Raw genomic sequence first — 20443 nt, forward strand, 5'->3', positions numbered from 1 at the left:
ATTAACTGTTTGGGGTCAACACCACAAAAAGTTGATGTGTTAAAAAGTTTGCCGATGGAAAAAAACAAGTCAAAAACGCCATTGGAACTCACAGCATTCTAGAAACTGCTTTAGCCACTCAAAGACTGCATTGAGGGAGCCCTAGGGAAGCAGACATAGACAGTAAATGAAACATCGGTATTTGGTGTGGTTAGCGACCACGGTGCAATCGGTGCTGACAACATCTAGGCTTCCTCGGGTCATGTTGAAGGCAGATTTGGCAGGAAGCCCCAGGCAATCTTAACTCAGGTTGGGGAAGGACAGGCTGTTTACGTGGTGTGTCGGAGGAGAGATTTAGAGAGTGCCTGCCGTGCCAGGAGACAATCCTAGAACAGTCGTTAAATATATGGAACCAGTTTGATCAACACAGGGCACAAGTAGCACTGAGCTGACAAATGGAAATTTCTGCACCACAAACAGTAAATTACACCTCTTAACACTAAAACTTTGCAGTCAATAAACAATTGGTTTAATGTCAACGTACATTGAATGTACATTTAATTTCTTTATGCCTTAAGATGAACTGCACACACACATTTAAGTGAAATATGGTAATTTTATATTGTTCGGTAACACTTTATTTTCAGGTGTCCTTATTACGTATGTTACGTGTATTTACAACACATGATGCATAATTATATGCAATTAACCCTAAGCCAAACCCTAATTCTAACCCTAACCATATAGTAAGTACATGTAGTTAATTAATATAACCCCATACTTAAATGTATAATAATAATTACACTGTAACAAGGACACCTTAAAAAAAGTGTAACCTATTGTTCCTATTGTACAAAATATTCTATATCGACATACTTGAATTTTGTCTTTTATTTTATTTTTTATTGCATGGCATTGAAAATGAGTATGTTTTGTTAGATAGCTCATGCTTTGTATTAAATACATCAACATTTTTATAAAGAGTAAATTAGCATTATTAGTATAAACAGTTCATATATTCCTTAAGTATACAGCCTATATTTTAATATATAAATGACCATTTTGGCTTTAGTTTTAGTTAACAAAAATAACCCTGATGTATATTTAAAATTCAAACACCCTATTCCTAGATATACTGTAATGTATTTTAAGATACAAAAAATAAGTAAGTTTTATATAAACTTACAGTATACAACAAACAACAACAATAAAAATGATATATACTCCTGAATGTATATCATATAAAGACAAGATTTTGTGCTAAGCCAGATTTAATCAGTTACTGACTGGTAAGTATATTTCCCTCTCTACTTCCTGTTATATTCTTATGCCATTAGCAATTCTAAAAAAAAATATTTACTCCCTGCGATGTGATTTCTCACTGGTGACTGAACTTCAGGCATTGGACTTCAGGCAAAGGTAGACTAAAGATGTTCTGAGTTGATAATGATGGATTAATTATGTACTGAGGATGAAGAAGACTGGAAAAAAGTTGGATATTTTATGACACTGACTGTCTGGCTTTGAGCAGGAAAGATGACATTAAAGTCCTCCAGAGAGACAAGAGAGCTACAACCCTACCGGGAGATCACCATGTTTCTGTAGCTTGGCAGTTGATTGAAAGCCGGAGGCAGCAGCTCATTGAAAATATTCTCTTTTGAGTTGTCTTACCTCCAGAATGCATCAATAATGGTGCCATCATCATTTTCTTTACCGCAACTAATAAGCTCAAATTCAGAATGTCAGTGGCACAGGCTCCAAAGACGTAGTCGTCCTGACAGTCTAACAAATGGACTGCCGGATCAAGGGTTGTATATATAAACTTGGAATAAAAATGGGATCTTCTTTGAAGCAGAAACGGAAGAAATGGGAATGTCAAATTCATGAATATACTGTGAATATTTAATATACCCAGCACCACTATAAAGACATCTATGTACTATATATAGATAGTGTGTATATATGAAGCAATCCTAACTGTCCCTTGAGACTAACAAATACATTTTAATGCTCAGCGTAACAGTTATTAAATTAAATACTTTCTTGCACTGTTGCATTGTACTGTCAATGCTACAAAACTGTTTCTTTGTCTCATTGTTTCCTGCCAATTTCAGTTTTTACAAAGCCTCGTTAAGGTTTAGGAAGGCTTGCATCATTCTGAAAACTCTCTCTGCTAAGCTAACTCCCACAGATGCATTAAGAGATGAAGGCACCATATGGGATTCCTGCAGAGGCTGGCTGTACTTCAGCTTGTGCTTTGCGCCGGCAAATTTTCCTCGCATTCTTATTATGTTGTGACAAAACTCTTATTTAACCTATTTAGATACAACAAAATGAACAAATAAATAACTATTATGTTGTACTTGTCAACACAAGATTTTATGTTTCAAGAAAAAATATTCTGATGTTTAAGGCACATTTACTGCAGGGCACATGTAATGCATTAAATATTCACATTGACCTGTTTTTTTCCCCCAAGTCCCATCTTCCACTTGAGAATGAGCATCTCATTAATGTGCAATGATTTATTTTTAATGTCAGAACTCCAACATCATAACCCTCAGGTTGATTTTCCTTGCAAACATCTACTCAATTTTTACAATTTGACGCCTGCCTTTCCTCAAAATGAGTATGTATGGGTGCAGAAGTGTGATTAAAAAGTGTGCTTAGCTGTTTAAAAGTGAACACAAGAAAACATCAGCCCTGGCTTTGACATCAGATCTAAACAAGCAGTTTATGAGTTAATATTATGAGGAATGAGTAAATATTAGAAACAAAGCTGTTTTGCAATTAAAGAGATCATATAATGTGATATCAAGTTTTCCTTTCTCTTTGGAGTGTTACAAGCTTTTGATGCATAAAGAAGATCTGTAAAGTTGCAAAAGAGAAATTCTTTATAAAAGTTAAGACTTGTCCATGCTTTCCTCATACTGCTCATTTAAACACGCCCCCACATAACTCACTGTGTTCCGTTTTTCAAAAATATTTAAATCTGTGTACCAAAGATGAACAATGGTCTTACGATTTTGAGGGTAATTAATGACAGAATTTCATTTTTGGGTGAACTATCCCTATACTTCCAATCTGTATGCTTAGTATGCTTACAATAATTATTTCACTAATTTTACTAGGATGAATGGTTAAAGAGAAAGTGTATATCATGGGTCACCATTTCTTTTAATGCCTTTAATTATTTTATTATACAAATCTAACTACACATATTCCATGCATTCTCTAATTGAAAAGTCGTTAAAACTGCAATTGTAATATTTATACAAAATAAATAATAAATTCAGCAATCCCAATAGGGTCCTCGCACCGTTGACTGGTATCTACAATTAAAGTATTTCTCTCCAAAGATTCCACCATGCTGTCCAAGCAATTCAAATTGTAAGAAATTATCAAGTAATAATAATAAAAAAAAAAAAAAAAAAAAATTCAAAGCAATAGAAAAAAAAATACAGAATTTTTCTTATCACCTTTTCAGGCACTCATTTTACAAAAAATGAAAAACGAACTATATAGACAACTAATTATATTGGATTAATTCGTTCAACATGTTAAGTGGTAGTCATCTACATTTGGGTACAACCACCTGCTTCTTCCATTTTATCACAAAATCCTTTCAAATACATTAATGTTGATAGATACAAATAATCAATCTGACAAACAGGCAAGTAATTAAAATTAGCAGAATATTTTCAGTTTCTAAGCCTGACTCTCGGCTTTAAGCTACTAAAGTTATCCAGCCGAGAGCAGTGAGTGGCTTGCAACATTAACTCAACCAGTGTCTGTGCTTTTATGTATCGCTGTTTAAATCTGTAATCTGCAAGTGTAGGCTGGGAAATTTTCTAAGAAGCAATGAGTGTTTCAGCACTGGCCGTATGTGTTTTTGTGTGTGTGTTTGTGTACCTTTCAAAGAGATCAGAGTACGCTCCAGGGAGCTAAGAGCAGCCTGTTGGTCTCCTGCGTAGATCTACTGTAGGAATATGTCCGTGTGATGATTTCACAGAGAGCAAGCGAATTATAGATGCTTGACGCCAGCTTTAAAAAAAAAAAAAAAAAAACAGAATCACAAAAACAGGGGCTAAATTAGCATTTGGTGAAGCATTTTTTAGGGAGCGTTCAGAGGTACGATGTGATTGAACTATTTGGCAGATATGTTTAAAGTCTTTGCTGCTTCAGCGCATCTTTGATTTGGTGCACCCACCATGCTAACTTTACTTTGGAGCACCATAGACAGATAAAGCAAGTCCCCAATGCAACTACTGTGCATAAGCTGCAGGATTACCCAAAATGATTTTCTTCATAAGGGAGAACTTCACATTTTTCATTCTGCTTGTACCCCTGGGCCTACTGCAGATCTAGACGATGCTGCATCAGCTCTTTGATGATTCCTGATGTACTTTTTGACTTCTACAGTCAGGAACTCCATGACCTGTGTCTGCTTTGGAGAACACGACTGGAGCTGCTAACTAACTAAATAGAATTTGCAGAGACAATAAATGAAAATGATTTCTAACCTATTTTTTACTGTTATAATCTCAGCTAACACTGAACACTTGCTAAGACTAAGAGAGAGCATCATAGGTTCATTCATCATTAGGGCTGGATTTTGACAAATTTCACAATTCAATTTCTGATTTGATTCGATTCAGTATCGATTATGCTGGATATGTATCAGGTACAGTACATGCCACATTTTCTAAAAGAAAAAAAAATCTCAACAAATGCTGTAAAATATAAATAAGAGTGAGATGGTAACATTACTATAACATTGAAGGTTGAAATTAATTATATGAATGATTTATATATAAACACATATTACATTACAAATTAGGTTTTTATATAAATAAAAAAAAATGCACAAATCTACTCCAATTCATTTTTGGAAATATACACATTTAAATGTTGGCTGTAATAAAAACGTGATGGATGTTTTCAAACCTAAATGAAACATTAAAGAACAGTAAAAATAATAATGAAATGTTATATGGTGGTGCATATGTTTTACAAAATGCCCCTTCTATAATTCATTTTTCCAGCTGACTAACAAGTTTATGGTCACAGAATATGCTTTTCTGAGGTAAATGTGATATTACATGACATTGTTTACAAGCAGCTATACTGACGTCTTTGCATGTTTGAAACACTGATTGAGTAATTATATGACACAGGATACAGATTCAGCAAACTGTTATCTTGTAACATACCTTTGAATGTTTATTCATGTTTATATATATTATACACAATAATATCACATATACATAATTATACACACACACACACACACACAAACACAGTAGATATATAACACTTTAGTTTAGTAAATATTAACTATTAACTATGTCTCAGCTGATCTTAAACATGGGCATGCATAATAAGGGATTTATAATAATAATAATAATAATAATAATAATAATAATAATAATAATTATTATTATTATTATTATAATTCCTAACATTTATATAGTTTTTTCCTAGGCACTCAAATCGCTTTACATAGGAGGGGGGATATCCTCTTCCACCACCGATGTGCAGCATCCACCTGGATGATGCGACGGCAACCATAGTGCACCAGAACGCCCACCACACACACCAGCTTACTGGTGGAGAGGGGACAGTGTGATGTAGCCAATCAGCAGATATGAGGATGGTTCGAGGTCAAAGGTCAAAGGCCAATGGGCCGAATTTGGCCCAGGGTGCCAGGGTTACACCCTTACTCTTTTTTGAAAGACATCCTGGGATTTTTAATGACCACAGAGAGTCAGAACCTCAGTTTAACATCTCATCCGAAGGACAGCGCTTTTTCTTTTTCTTTTATTTATTTATTTATTTTTTGAAAAAAAAAAAACATATTTAAAATGTCTCCGACATTTGTACATGGAAGCAGTTTCGGGAGGATGACGTATGGAGGTCAGCGTTGTGCATACCATATATACATATATTCTCACAAGTAAGATTATTCCATATGCATATATTTATTTATTTGGTAAAAAGCCATAATCATGTTTAAAGCAGAAGGGGTTTATTTTGATAAACGGATGACATCAATATTCACACAGCAGCAGCCAGATATTTCTTAAGGGCAGTGATTCTTTAACAGCTTAATTTATTTAAGGCATTACACCATCAACGAAAATCTTCATAGTGGGGACAGCAACACTAGAAACGTCTCAGAACGGAAGCAAAATTGCCTGATGGCAAACTGTCCGACCAAACAACCTACAATATGAAGAAAACTGTGATTCATACAGTTCATATTACAAAACCATCCAGCACACAGAGAAAAAGCCTTTTCGTCATAGCTTGAGGACAGTGAGACGTCCGCAGTAATATCTTCCACGGTTCATTTAAAGACTTTCTCAAATCACCCGAGAGCACGCAAGCACGTCATCGAAGACTGCGGCACGTAACTCTTTCCTTGAACAGCACTTCAGAGGATCTACCCGACAAGAACAAAAACTCATTCTGTTTTCTGTTTTGCATAGCAGATGATGATAGATTAGCATTAATTACATATATGAATTGCATAATAAATGACTTTTCATAATGATAAATGGCATTTTCAGGGAAGGAAAGAACATAATAGTGACTACTCGAAAGAAACTACAATTATATTACAATCAAGAGTAAAGCACTATTCACTAAGGCAGCTGTTACTTAGAAATTAACTTAAAATGCATTGCATGAGAAAAGCATCATCTCCTACCCTCATATTACAGAAGGTGTGTGTCACACTGGGGTTGGAAAGAAAGCAATTTGCAGACTGGGGCTTGGCCTTCTTGTCACTATGGCAACGTGCCTGGCTGAATGCCCACGGGAGATGCACGAAAAGTGAAAATGTATGACCCGTTTCTGTACATCTTACAGAAAGTCAGAATTAAAAAAAAGAGAGAGATACCAAATTGTAAAGTGTTATATGCATTAAAGGGTGTGACTAAAGGATACTGCACTTTACACAAAGAGGGCGCAAAAATGGGTGTGAAAATATATACTTTTTTCTGTTTTCAACAAATGGTCAGTGAAAAGAGGTGCTTAAACCTCAGGAGGGAAAAATTGGAGGTATGAAAACCTCTTACCAAATGTTTGAAAGGTTTGTGTAAGCTTGTCTGTTGTTTAAAATGAAATAAATGTCCTCGTGTGACTGAATATTGAATTTTTTTTAATTAACTATTGCTTTAACACATTAAACATTTCTAATGTTTAGGGTAAGTGAAATTGTTAATTGTTTGTTTATTCAACAACAAAGCATGAACCTGATCAAAGCATTAAAATGGCAGTAAAGGCATTTATTATGTGCTGAAATTCTTCAGAAATGTATTACAGTTTCTAAAAAAAAATGTTTATCATTGAAAATAATAAGACATTTTTCATGAGCAGCAAAGCAGCGTATTAGAATTATTTCTGAAGGATCATGTGACACTGAAGACTGGAGTAATGATGCTGAAAATTCAGCTTTGAAATTACATTTTAAAATATACTTTATTAGAAAACAGTTCTGATAAATTGTAATAATATTTCACAATATTACTGTTTTTTTTTTGTTTTTTTTTTCTCTCCTTGAACTGTCACCTTATCGTGGTGGAGAGGTTTGAGTACCCGAATGATCCTGGGAGCTATGTTGTCTGGGGCTATATGCTCCTGGTAGGGTCTCCCAAGGCAAACAGGTCCTTGGTGACGGGCCAGACTAAGAACAGTTCATAAAACCCCTTATGGCAAAATTAAAATCAAGGACCGTGACGTCGCCCGGCATGGCGCAGCCGGGGCCCCACCCTGGAGCCAGGCCCGGGGTTGGGGCCCGTATGCGAGCGCCTGGTGGCCGGGCCTTCCCCCATGGGGTCCGGTCGGGCTTAGCCCGAAGGAGTGACGTGGGGCCGCCCTCCTGTGGGCTCACCACCTGCAGGAGGGAGCGTAAGGGGCCGGTGCATAGAGGATTGGGCGACAGTCGAAGGCGAGACCCCCGACGACCCGATCTCTGGACACGGAATCTGGCTTTAGGGACGTGGAATGTCACCTCGTTGGCGGGGAAGGAGCCTGAGCTTGTGCGGGAGGTCGAGAGGTACCGACTAGAGATAGTCGGGCTCACCTCAACGCACAGCTTGGGCTCTGGAACCACACTTCTTGAGAGAGGCTGGACTCTCTACCACTCTGGAGTTGCCCATGGTGAGAGGCGGAGGGCTGGAGTGGGTTTGCTAATAGCCCCCCAGCTCAGCCGCCATGTGTTGGAGTTTACCCCGGTGAACGAGAGGGTCGCTTCCCTGCGCCTTCGAGTCGGGGATAGGTCTCTCACTGTCGTTTGTGCCTACGGGCCGAACGGCAGTGCGGACTACCCGGCCTTCTTGGAGTCTCTGGGAGGGGTGCTGGAAAGTGCTCCGACTGGAGACTCCGTCGTTCTACTGGGGGACTTCAACGCTCACGTGGGCAGTGACAGTGACACCTGGAGGGGCGTGATTGGGAGGAACGGCCCCCCTGACCTGAATCCGAGCGGTGTTCTGTTATTGGATTTCTGTGCTAACCACGGTTTGTCCATAACGAACACCATGTTCAAGCATAAGGGTGTCCACCAGTGCACGTGGCACCAGGACACCCTTGGCCGGAGGTCGATGATCGACTTTGTGGTCGTGTCATCAGACCTTCGGCCATATGTCTTGGACACTCGGGTGAAGAGAGGGGCGGAGCTGTCAACTGATCACCACCTGGTGGTGAGTTGGATCCGATGGCGGGGGAGGAAGCTGGACAGACTCGGCAGACCCAAACGTACTGTGAGGGTCTGTTGGGAACGTTTGGCCGAGCCCCCTGTCAGAGAGATCTTCAACTCCCACCTCCGGCAGAGCTTCGACCGGATCCCGAGGGAGTCTGGAGATATTGAGTCTGAGTGGACCATGTTCTCCACCTCCATTGTCGCTGCGGCTGCTCGGAGCTGTGGCCGTAAGGTCTCCGGTGCCTGTCGAGGCGGCAATCCCCGAACCCGGTGGTGGACACCGGAAGTAAGGGATGCTGTCAAGCTGAAGAAGGAGTCCTATCGGGCCTGGAAGGCTTGTGGGACTCCGGAGGCAGCTGACAGGTACCGGCAGGCCAAGCGGACTGCAGCCCGGGTAGTCGTGGAGGCAAAAACTCGGGCCTGGGAGGAGTTCGGTGAGGCCATGGAGAAGGACTATCGGTTGGCCTCGAAGAGATTCTGGCAAACTGTTCGACGCCTCAGGAGGGGGAAGCAGTGCCCTACCAACACTGTTTACAGTAGAGATGGGCACCTGTTGACCTCAACTGGGGATATCGTCGGGCGGTGGAAGGAATACTTCGAGGATCTTCTCAATCCCACCGACTTGTGTTCCGTTGAGGAAGCAGTGGCTGGGGACTCGGAGGGGCACTCGTCCATCACCCGGGCTGAAGTCATCGAGGTAGTTAAAAAGCTCCTCGGTGGCAAGGCACCGGGGGTGGACGAGATCCGCCCCGAGTACCTCAAGTCTCTGGATGTTGTGGGGCTGTCTTGGCTGGCACGCCTCTGCAACATCGCATGGCGGTTGGGGACAGTACCTCTGGACTGGCAGACCGGGGTGGTGGTCCCTCTTTTCAAGAAGGGGGACCGGAGAGTGTGTTCCAACTATAGGGGGATCACACTTCTCAGCCTCCCTGGAAAAGTCTATGCCAGGGTACTGGAGAGGAGAATTCGGCCGATAGTGGAACCTCGGATCCAGGAGGAACAGTGTGGTTTTCGTCCCGGTCGTGGAACACTGGACCAGCTCTATACCCTTTCCAGGGTGCTGGAGGGTTCATGGGAGTTTGCCCAACCAGTCCACATGTGTTTTGTGGACTCGGAGAAGGCATTCGACCGTGTTCCTCGCGACATCCTGTGGAGGGTGCTCCGGGAGTATGGGGTCGGCGGCTCCCTACTTAGGGCTGTTCGGTCCCTGTACGACCGGAGCAAGAGCTTGGTTCGCATTGCCGGCAGTAAGTCAGACCTGTTCCCGGTGCATGTTGGACTCCGGCAGGGCTGCCCTTTGTCACCGGTTCTGTTCATAATTTTTATGGACAGAATTTCTAGGCGCAGCCAAGGGCCGGAGAGTGTCCGGTTTGGGGACCATACGATTTCGTCGCTGCTTTTTGCGGATGATGTTGTCGTGTTGGCATCCTCAGACCAGGACCTTCAGTGTGCATTGGGACGGTTTGCAGCCGAGTGTGAATCGGCTGGGATGAGAATCAGCACCTCCAAGTCCGAGGCCATGGTTCTCAGTCGGAAAAGGGTGGATTGCCCACTTCAGGTTGGTGGAGAGTTCCTGCCTCAAGTGGAGGAGTTCAGGTATCTTGGAGTCTTGTTCACGAGTGAGGGAAGGATGGAACGTGAGATTGACAGACGGATCGGTGCAGCTTCTGCAGTAATGCGGTCGCTGTACCGGTCTGTCGTGGTGAAGAAGGAGCTGAGCTGTAAGGCAAAGCTCTCGATTTACCGGTCAATCTACGTTCCTACTCTCACCTATGGTCATGAGCTGTGGGTCATGACCGAAAGGACAAGATCCTGGATACAGGCGGCCGAAATGAGCTTTCTCCGTCGGGTGGCTGGGCGCTCCCTTAGAGATAGGGTGAGAAGCTCGGTCACTCGGGAGGAGCTCAGAGTAGAGCCGTTGCTCCTCCACATCGAGAGGAGCCAGCTGAGGTGGCTCGGGCATCTATTTCGGATGCCTCCTGGACGCCTTCCCAGGGAAGTGTTCCAGGCACGTCTCACCGGGAGGAGGCCCCGGGGAAGACCTAGGACACGCTGGAGGGACTATGTCTCCCGGCTGGCCTGGGAACGCCTCGGGGTCCCCCCGGAAGAGCTGGAGGAAGTGGCTAGGGAGAGGGAAGTCTGGGCGTCTCTGCTTAGACTGTTGCCCCCGCGACCCGGCCCCGGATAAGCGGAAGATGATGGATGGATGGATGGATGGATGGAATATTACTGTTTTACTGTATTTTTGATCAAATAAATGCTGCATATGAGACTTCTTTAATTAAAAAATAAATCAAAATAAAATTCTGATGTCTAAAGTGTTTTAAAGATAGTTTTAGTGTAGAAACAATCCAAAAGAATCAAAAAGTAATTAATTTAGCCTGCACATGGAAAGTGCATTTCCACACATTACATCAGAACTCAAAGGTGTTGCATTACTGCCTTTTCTGTAGGTTTCCATAAGCAAGATCACCAAGGGGCAGTGATTTCCATATTTATATAATTATATTTCACATAAAAACAACATCTATATTCGTATCACATACCTTCTTACATGCAATCAATAATGGCTTCCGATTGAGGTCACAGAATGGTTTCTTCTGTCAAATCTAATTCAACAGAATCACATTAATCTGCTGTCAATGATTCTGTAACACATGAGATTGTGATCAGAGTATATTGTATTTCCCTGGATATTCTTAAGTCTTGCACATGTGGCACATCATTTACACCACTGCAATAGCCATAGGGCTGCAGAAGGCACAAACACACACCTGACCTGTCGCTACAGGCTGAGCATCTAGTGAGCGGATGGTTAGGGAATGAGGGTATAAGAATTTGTCCACAATAGACAGGAAAATAACACAAAGCATTTCTATATTGAAAAGCAACCTTAGGAATTCCATATATCACAAATTCCTATTTGTTTTTGCACACCGCATTGCAGAACAGAATCTCCTAAAAAAATAATAAAAAAAAGATAATAATAAAAGATAACTGAGAGGAAAAATTTATTAAAAAAATAATTAATGTAAAAAATTAATAGAAATCAGCATATTTGAATGATTTCTGAAGGACCATGTGACACTAAAGACGAAAGTAATGGCTGCTGAAAATTCAGTTTTCCCAATGCAGGAATATATTACATTTTAAATATATTTAAATAGAAAACAGTTATTTCACATTGCAATAATATTTGACTATAGTACTGTTTTTACTGTATTTTTTTCTTCTTCGATAAAACAAATGCAGCCTTGAAAAACATCTGACACTACAGCATTTATGTGTCCTAAAACTGTTCAATTCAATTATAATAAAAAAGTACATTGTTATTGATAATTACAATTCCTTTAAATGAAGTCAATTCATATTTAAATATTACATCTCTAAATATAAGTATAAACCTCACATGGAACTGGAACACTTGAAAAAAAAAAAAAGAAAATCTCCAAGAGAGATGTTTTTGTCTCCTCATTTCAGACACCATCACATGCCACTGATTTATTATACTTGCTTTTAAAAAAGCATTTTCAGAAGCAACAAAAGCATAGAGTTCTTCTATCTCAATCAGCAGACTGCCATTTGATGTACTGCAAACGTTCTTGTTCTGAAAGACATCAAAATCCTGCATCTGCACAATTAGTATTGAAATTTTGATCTACACTGCAAGTGCTGTTTACATTTGCCAAAAGGCTGAAAATAGTTATTTGCCATTTGTATTGCAAATGTAGCAACTGTTGGAAAGACCAGGTGGCAAATGATAGTTATCATGAGAGCAAATGATGTGTAGAGAGTGAAGCACATTTTAAAATAATCTATCCAACTGCATGAGGGTTTTTTGTTGTTATTTGTGCATTTATATTGTATGGCATGGACTTGGTAACACAGCCTAGCAACAGGTAAAATGAAAAGCAATTACCAAAAGCCAGAATGAAGGAACAGCTGCGATAATCATCTTTAAATTATGTTCATTAACAGAAGCATATCATGCAATTAAGAATGTATAGTAATTGCTAAATTACCATGGAAATGGATGTTCTTATTCTTATATCTATAAGATATTACCTAATGTCATAATGAATTTTGTATTATCCAATCATTACTGACCACATTGAGAACACTGCACAAAACATGACTATTACCAGAATTAGCAGCTTATGTCATGCTACAGGTCAGATGGAGGGGTCAGCACAAACTAATTATTTCCATCCACTCCAAACTAATTTGTCACAGCAAAATAAGTACACTTTAAAATTAAGTATAATCTCTCGGTAGAAACTTTAACATTTCATCTACGCAATTTATAGTCAAGCAGTGAACTTGACATATGAACAAATTTTCCCCAACAAATGTGTGGCTGACGTCAACTTCTGCATCAACTTCTGAAAACTGACAGAGAAAATAATCAGAATTGAAGATGAGCAGTGAGGATGAGGAGCTGTTTCAGTGCTAGTTGCCCTCGCCCAGAATTGAGGTCAGGGAAAGTTTTTAATAAATTGTTGGTCTAACTTGTGTGGATATACTACCATGCTCACACTTGACAGTGTCCTGCTCCTGCTACCGTGATGATTAGCCATTAGATGATTAGACTGAATATGCATTTGATATTATCATCTGTTTTGGGTAATACAAAAAAGGGTACAAATACAGGTATCTCACCTACCAACTCACATATTTGACTCCTTTTAATTAAAAACAAAATTCAGCAAAAATATCAGTATCACTGATTGAGATTGAGAAAAAAACAAAAAAACCTGTGTTGTCAAGAAAGAACCAAACCCAAAAAAAAAACTGACAGGCTTGTCAAGACAAAACTAAACAAAACATAATAAAACAAATTAAAATAAAACAGAAAAAACAACAAAAGTCTAGAGTCAAGTAAAGACATAACTAAACCAAGCAAAAACAAAAGCTAAACAATACAAAAAAAAAAAAAAAAAAAAACAAGGCATGTACCATTGTTCTGTTAGGCCCTGTTGGCTGAAAAAAAATGCAGCTTTCTCACATGACAGCCATTCAAAAGTGTTTTCTATGGCGTTATTTTACTGACAAATGTAGAGAGCGCATTACTGTAATACAAAAGCACATCAATACAGTGCACGAGAATTAATATCTATTAATTGTGCGCACTCTTTCCATGTGAGAGCAGCATGTATCTGAGCGCTTGAGTCCAGTTATGTGTGAGAACAAAGGAAATCCGCTCGCGAGTGGAGAGATTCGAGCTCTCACATTGTATTAATGTGCCTTTGTGCTAAATGAATGTGCTCTCGACATTTGTCAGTAAAATAATGCCATAGCTTTCAAATAAATACAATTTTATAAAAAGCACAATATCACTAACATGACAATATAATGAAGGCTAGTACATGTGCTGGTGCTGAGAAGAATTTGCCAACGGATGTTTTTCTGAAGGTATTATAGACCTCCGTACCCTAGATGGCTCTTTAACAGCAGTTGTAAACAGAGACCAAGTTATGTGAAGTGCCTGATAAAGCCGAACAACACTTTTGGCCTCTGCACCTCAATGATTTGTTTGACATGAAATACTGAAAGCGTGGCTGCTAGCACGGTCATTAAAGTGCTCAAGGTTAGTCTGATTTCTGCCAGTGATGACGATTTATTCTTCACCTAGATTATGAATTCACTCTAGCACTCAGTAAACGCAGACTAATTTACAACACAAGACAGAAAAAAATACTAGAAAGATGTCCTGAAAAGAAGTTGAAGTGGAAAAAAGTGCACATGCCATTTTTCAAAATCATCTTTTCGCTAAGTTTATCTTTACAGCAAAGTTGCAGATTTCACTTCTTAAAGTTTGTTAGCAAATAAATCCTCGAAGTGACTCAAAACTACCTGAAACAAATTGCTGCTGTTGGTGCGGTGAGTAAAGCCAATCCATCAGCTTTATATCCATGTAGAATTAAATTTGTATTTTTTTGGAACACAGTCAATTTGAAAAAAACGTCCCTACAAAGATAGGTGGGAAAATTTGCGCTAATTCCACACAATACACAGCGCCTCATATCACTGCTTAACAGAAGACGCTTGCTCTGTGCAGGTTCATTAGCTAGAAGAAAGATTACAAGCAACTTTGCTCCCAAGTTGCTCAATATTGAGGAATACAGTGCGCAGCTGCGGTTTACATACACTCCCCACCTCCAGATGAAGATTGTCACATGCACACACAATTAAATATGCCTATGGCAGGTGTTCACTGCCTAGCCTAAATAAGAAATATCCGTTCTGGAGCTTTGAGGTGTATTGGGCCTCTAGACTTGAGAGTTATCAACAGCAAAGCACCTGGCATGTCTCATTACAATACAACCACCGGAGAATATTACTGAGCTCCAGGAGCCTCCAAAAGCAAGTGAACGCTTGTCGAATACTGAACACGATGCTGAGGGGTTCAGGACCCACAACATGTATGGATAAGTGCTCTGGGCTTGACTGTGACATATCTCTTACTAGATGGGAAGCATAATGAAAACATGCCACATGATATAACTGTACCTGTAAACTACTTTAAAAAACCGACTCACTTGTAAGGCCTATTCACATCAAGTACAAAACCAAAAAAACTCGCCAGACAATGCGGTTTTTACTTACTCGAATTCAAAACAGTGTCAGAAAAGTACTTTTCCATAAAGGGCCAATATTTGCCCTCTGGACTGATTTTCAGAGGCATTTTTTACTTTGTATGGACATTTTTAGAATTATTATAAATGTACTGTATGTGATGTCAGTTGTTTAGAATTAAATTTTACAATAGCATTCATTCAACTAATTCAACTCAGTCAGAATACTATAAGCTTTCAACATCGACAAAAGTCAAAATCGCCATTAACTACAGAAATATAAACTGATCGGCCCCAACATTAGAACCACCTGTCTCCCACTCGTACTGCCAAAACAGCTCTAATACTTTGAACTAAATACTTTTGAACATGTCCTGTGGTATTTGGCATCAAGACATTAAATAAAAACCTACAAGTTGCTAGGTGGGACCAAAATGGATTGGGTTTGGTCCAGCACATACAGCAGACTGTGATACAAATTTGGTGGCCAGTGTAGCACTTTTTGCCATGTCCATCAAATCATTCCCGAACAATTTCTTCAGTGTGGCAGGGTGCAGTGAAAAAGACCACTGAGAGCAAGGAATGCCAATGCCATGAAGGAGTATATGTGGTGTGCAGCAATCTCTAGGAAAGTGGTACATGCACATGAATGGCAGGACCTAAGGTTTCCCAGCAGAACACTGCCTAGAGCATAACACTGCTTCAATCCGCCGGCCTGGCTTCTTCTCATACACAGCAAACTGTGATGGACTGTGTGTTCTAACACCTTTCTGTCCTCCAAGCCAGCTTTAGGTCTTTAAGCAATTCGAACTGCAACAGCTCTTCAGTTTGATCCGACCAGACGGGCTAGCCTTTGCTCCCCACCTGCATCAGTGAGCTTTGGACCACCTGACGATGCTGTCCTTCCTTGCACCATGTTTTTAGGTACTAACTACTGCATACCAGAAACACCCTACAAGACTTGCTGTTTCGGAGATGCTCTGACCCAAATCATCTAATCTTGATTATATGATGTATATTATGCGTCTCCGCTGTTGATGGTAATATTGGTGAAGTAAATCCACACTTTGCTGAAGTAGTGTCAGCAAACTCTCAAGCAGTGACAACAGTACCATATACTCCGCCGTTGTTTTGTATGTTTGTTCGAGCTTGCCTTTAAAATCGGCATGCACTGTGCATGTCTACATACCTAACACATACTATGCACACAGATGACATCATCGTTTTCAAAGATTCCCAGTATTGGGTGTTTATACAGAAACGATAATGGTGGCATCTTCAAAAATATGAGTTTTCAGTCCCCAACGCTGTTGTCGTATAAACGAACAGTCAAAACACATAAAAAGCTTCTAATTTTTGGCTGAAACATTGTGATGTAAACGGACCCTTAGTGTATAGCCAGCCTTATCCATGTCGGTGTAGCAGCTGCAAAAAACAAAATGCACAAAAAATTTTTTTTTTGTAACTATGAAAATATATTACTTTCTGCTGCACTCCGTTTTGCTTTTTCTTTGTTACCGCAAAGGCTTTTAAATGATCCTTGCACTCAGAGACCAATTATATCACCTGCTGTCAGCTTCACACTGTACAACTTCAGACATGTTTTCTTTCTGTAAATGCTCACTCAAAACAGAGACAAACATTTTTTAAACAGAGGTTGCATGCTGGTTGTGCGGACTGAACATCAATGTCTTTAAACTTTTAGCTATTAAAACAGCTACTGTCATCGTGTTGCTGTAGAAAACCATAGAGGGGAAAAAGAGTGCACATTTTAATCTAAATATTGCCATGATGTGCAAAGAAAATATCTCTATAAGTATAATTTATATTTAAATCAACTCTGAATTTTTCAATTATTTGATAGCATTATATAACTGCGCATGTAACTTGCATACTGCTCACCAACAATGGCAGAAGATCCCTTGTGACAAGCACCTGGATGAGAGGAGCTTGTGTGTTTGTCACACCTTTAGAAGCATCATGTCTTGAATTCAAAATGAACATTCATAAATGCCCCATACTGTGCAGCTCTACTGATGTGCTGAAGCACACTTCTGCTTTGAATTAGTGAGTCACGGATTTCCTCTCTGAAAAGCTCAAGGCTAATGTGATGCCTGCGGTGAGCCTTATGCCAACACAATAAAATCAGACTGTTTATGACCATGGCTGATGACTATAGTTCCCATATGGACACTCAATTCATTCTTGTTAGCCTGTCCACACCCACTACTCATTTATCGTGTTTTATTACAGTGAGCCTGGACAGTGCTTTATGAGCCTATATGAAAAGTAACCTGTCCTGGAGGTCTTTCATGTCCAAACAGCACTTTAAAGAGGGACAGTTCAAGCAAAAATAAAAGTTCGGTCAACAATGTCATTTCAAACCTGTATAACTTACTTTCTTTTGTGGAACATAAAAGTAGATATTTTGAAAAATGGTAGTAATCAAACCTTACATATCAAACTGACTTTCATTTATATGATCAAAAACACATTTGAGACATGAATATCATTTTAAATATCCTTGTATTCACATTTTTTTGGGAACTGTTAAATAATTATGTAATGTTGCTGCAGAGCTTTTCGGATTCATTTTATTCTTTGTAAATTGAGAAATATGATTGTAAAAATAATAATTATTATTCACCATTTAGTGTTTTAAGCTGGGGGTGGGGGGTTGTCTCATGTACCCCCAAAACCACATCAATAACACCTATTCATTAAAACTAAATCACTTATTCTTATTATTATTTTTTTATATTATTCATCATTATTATTTGTTATAATGAAGCAAATTAATTTGACTATAATTGACTTTAAAAGACTTCCCAAGCAGTTTTTCCTTTAATGAGATACATTAGCTTTTAAGAGTTCAGGAGGAACTCGTGCAGAAACAATCTCAAGATTTAATTGTCTCTCATTTAAAAAAATAATATCACTAAGTATGTTTTACAGTTTTAACAAAGCAAAGGTAAAACTGTTTTCTGGTTGAGAATCACTGTTCTAAGAAAGCTCTTCACATTGTGATGTTGAGAAAAGAGTTTTGAAAGGTTAAATGAAAATCAAGTCTTTGTGGAGAAGAAAGGACCTGCATTAACATGAAGAAAAGCCAGTGATAAATCACTTGTCTTGCTACAACATGGGAAGGTACATGTGTCTTATCTCCGCAATTCTCGCGGCCAGTCAGAAGATCAGTGGAATGTAGAGGAGGGGGAAATGTGATGCAGCTCCAAGTCAAAACATCTGCTGATATTTTACACAGGAGTGCTCAAGCATCTCCTGGGATGCTCGGTGAACTGGGGCAGGGGGTGTGCATGAGTGCAGCTGAACAGTGCCTCCTAGAGGAAAATGTTTGTCAAGCTGAAAAAAAAGATGAATGATTGATTGTCCATGTTAATGAAAGCTGCTCTTTGAGATGCTCTTTTAAAAAAAAAAAAAAAAAAAAAAAAGGTTGGAAAAATACCCGTGCCCAGCAAATAAATACAAAACTAATTAAATATTTATGATAACAATAATTATGAATATTAATAAATACATGCATGTATGTATGCATTCTCTCTCTCTCTCTCTCTCTCTCTCTCTCTCTCTCTCTCTCTCACACACACACACACACACACAACACTACATTATTTTATTTAATACATATGTTTTTTTCAATTATTGAATTATGTGAATGCATTATTAAAAAAAAAAAAAAAAAAAAAAAAAAAAAACGATAACAGCAATTTCTTTCTAAAATCATTGCATATCTGTAATGCGTGCATTATATTAGACAAAAAATAAAAAAGTTAGTTTTTTGTCTAATATATATATATATATATATATATATATATATATATATATATATATATATATATATATATATATATATATATATATTCATTAACTGAAAAGGCATTTCTCTGAGCATTTCACACATGCAACATAAATAAGCTACAAGAGGTAAACACGTGGACCCTTGTACTGGATTTGCAATACTGATTTAGTTTTAATTGATAGTGATATGCATTCTCTCAAATAAATCTTTCAGTTTATGCTGGTTCACAATAAGCTTTTCATTGTAAACAATGTCTCAGCTTTCAATTTCAGTCAATTAATTTCATTACAAAATACGGATGTCAGTATAATTACGGTATAAAAAGGACTGACACATAAATCATTTCACCAAGTTTTATATTTAGAATCAACAAACAATAAATAAAATTACTTTTTGTTTGCATAAGCACTAAAACAATAACATTAGCAATGATGTCTGGATTTTAAATTGCAACGTGACGGGCAACTGTTTATCTAATAAATATATGAAATATTAAAATAAAGCTTTGAAAAAGTTTCATAAAATGCCAAACCTCACATCAAAATGCTAACTGATTAATAAATGGTTATAGGTATTTTATCTGAGCCAAAACTTGATCCGAATTGTTTAAATGTGTAGAATCCACTTAAGCTTGTTCTTCATCAACCCTTTAATATTTACAGCAGGGCATGCAAATTTGGTCAATTTTTTGGCCAGACAAAAACTGCATGCAGCCTTAATGTACAGTAAGTGTAATTCTATAAAACCACTCTCTGACACTAGGTGGCACTTATGGAACAGAAGAATTAGAGCTGTTTCCCCATAACCCCCGTGGACAAAGCAGCATTACGATTGAGTGCACTACTTTATTAGGTAACCTATTAGATGGAGCTAAGACAAAAACAAAATGCCATCAAATTCAATTGTATAATTCCCTTAGCCCTCTTTAAAAACCTCCCAGCTTTCCATCATGTTTTCACACACACGAAAGTACCGTTACATCCTTCATACCTCAAGAAAGCCAATGTCCATAAACTTGATATTCAACTAGAAAGAAAAAAAAATCTAAGGAAAAGGTTGAGCAGAAAACAAGACAGTTGAAGGTAAGGAGCATGAGGTCTCTACTCACATCCAGAACGAGGCGTTTGGAGACCAGAGTCTTGGAGATGTGGTAGAAGGTGAACTTTCACAGTATCCAGCAGAATAGGGATCAGTTGCACCGAGGACAGTCCAGACGTGGCACTTTAGCGATCAGCACTGCTATCTGTATCCCGATCTGCAATAAAAGCTACATTTCAAGGACACATCCAGCAGCAGATTTCACAGATGGCTGTGAATACATCAATATTCATTTCAAATGAAACAGTAACAGTCATCACTTCCTGTGGG

General features: G+C 38.9%; 1 protein-coding gene across 1 annotated transcript in view; it reads right to left on the minus strand.

Moving 5' to 3' along the window:
• Positions 1 to 20443, minus strand: part of ipo11 (importin 11) — a 121867-nt gene that overhangs the window by 91793 nt on the left and 9631 nt on the right. The window contains 5 exon segments of the mRNA XM_052564316.1: positions 3892 to 4023; positions 16777 to 16797; positions 20180 to 20238; positions 20240 to 20273; positions 20276 to 20330. Of these exon segments, the coding sequence (XP_052420276.1) occupies positions 3892 to 4023; positions 16777 to 16797; positions 20180 to 20238; positions 20240 to 20273; positions 20276 to 20330 (301 nt within the window).

The sequence above is a fragment of the Carassius gibelio genome, chromosome B8 (assembly GCF_023724105.1).
Source record: "Carassius gibelio isolate Cgi1373 ecotype wild population from Czech Republic chromosome B8, carGib1.2-hapl.c, whole genome shotgun sequence".
In the NCBI taxonomy this organism is placed as follows: Eukaryota; Metazoa; Chordata; class Actinopteri; order Cypriniformes; family Cyprinidae; genus Carassius; species Carassius gibelio.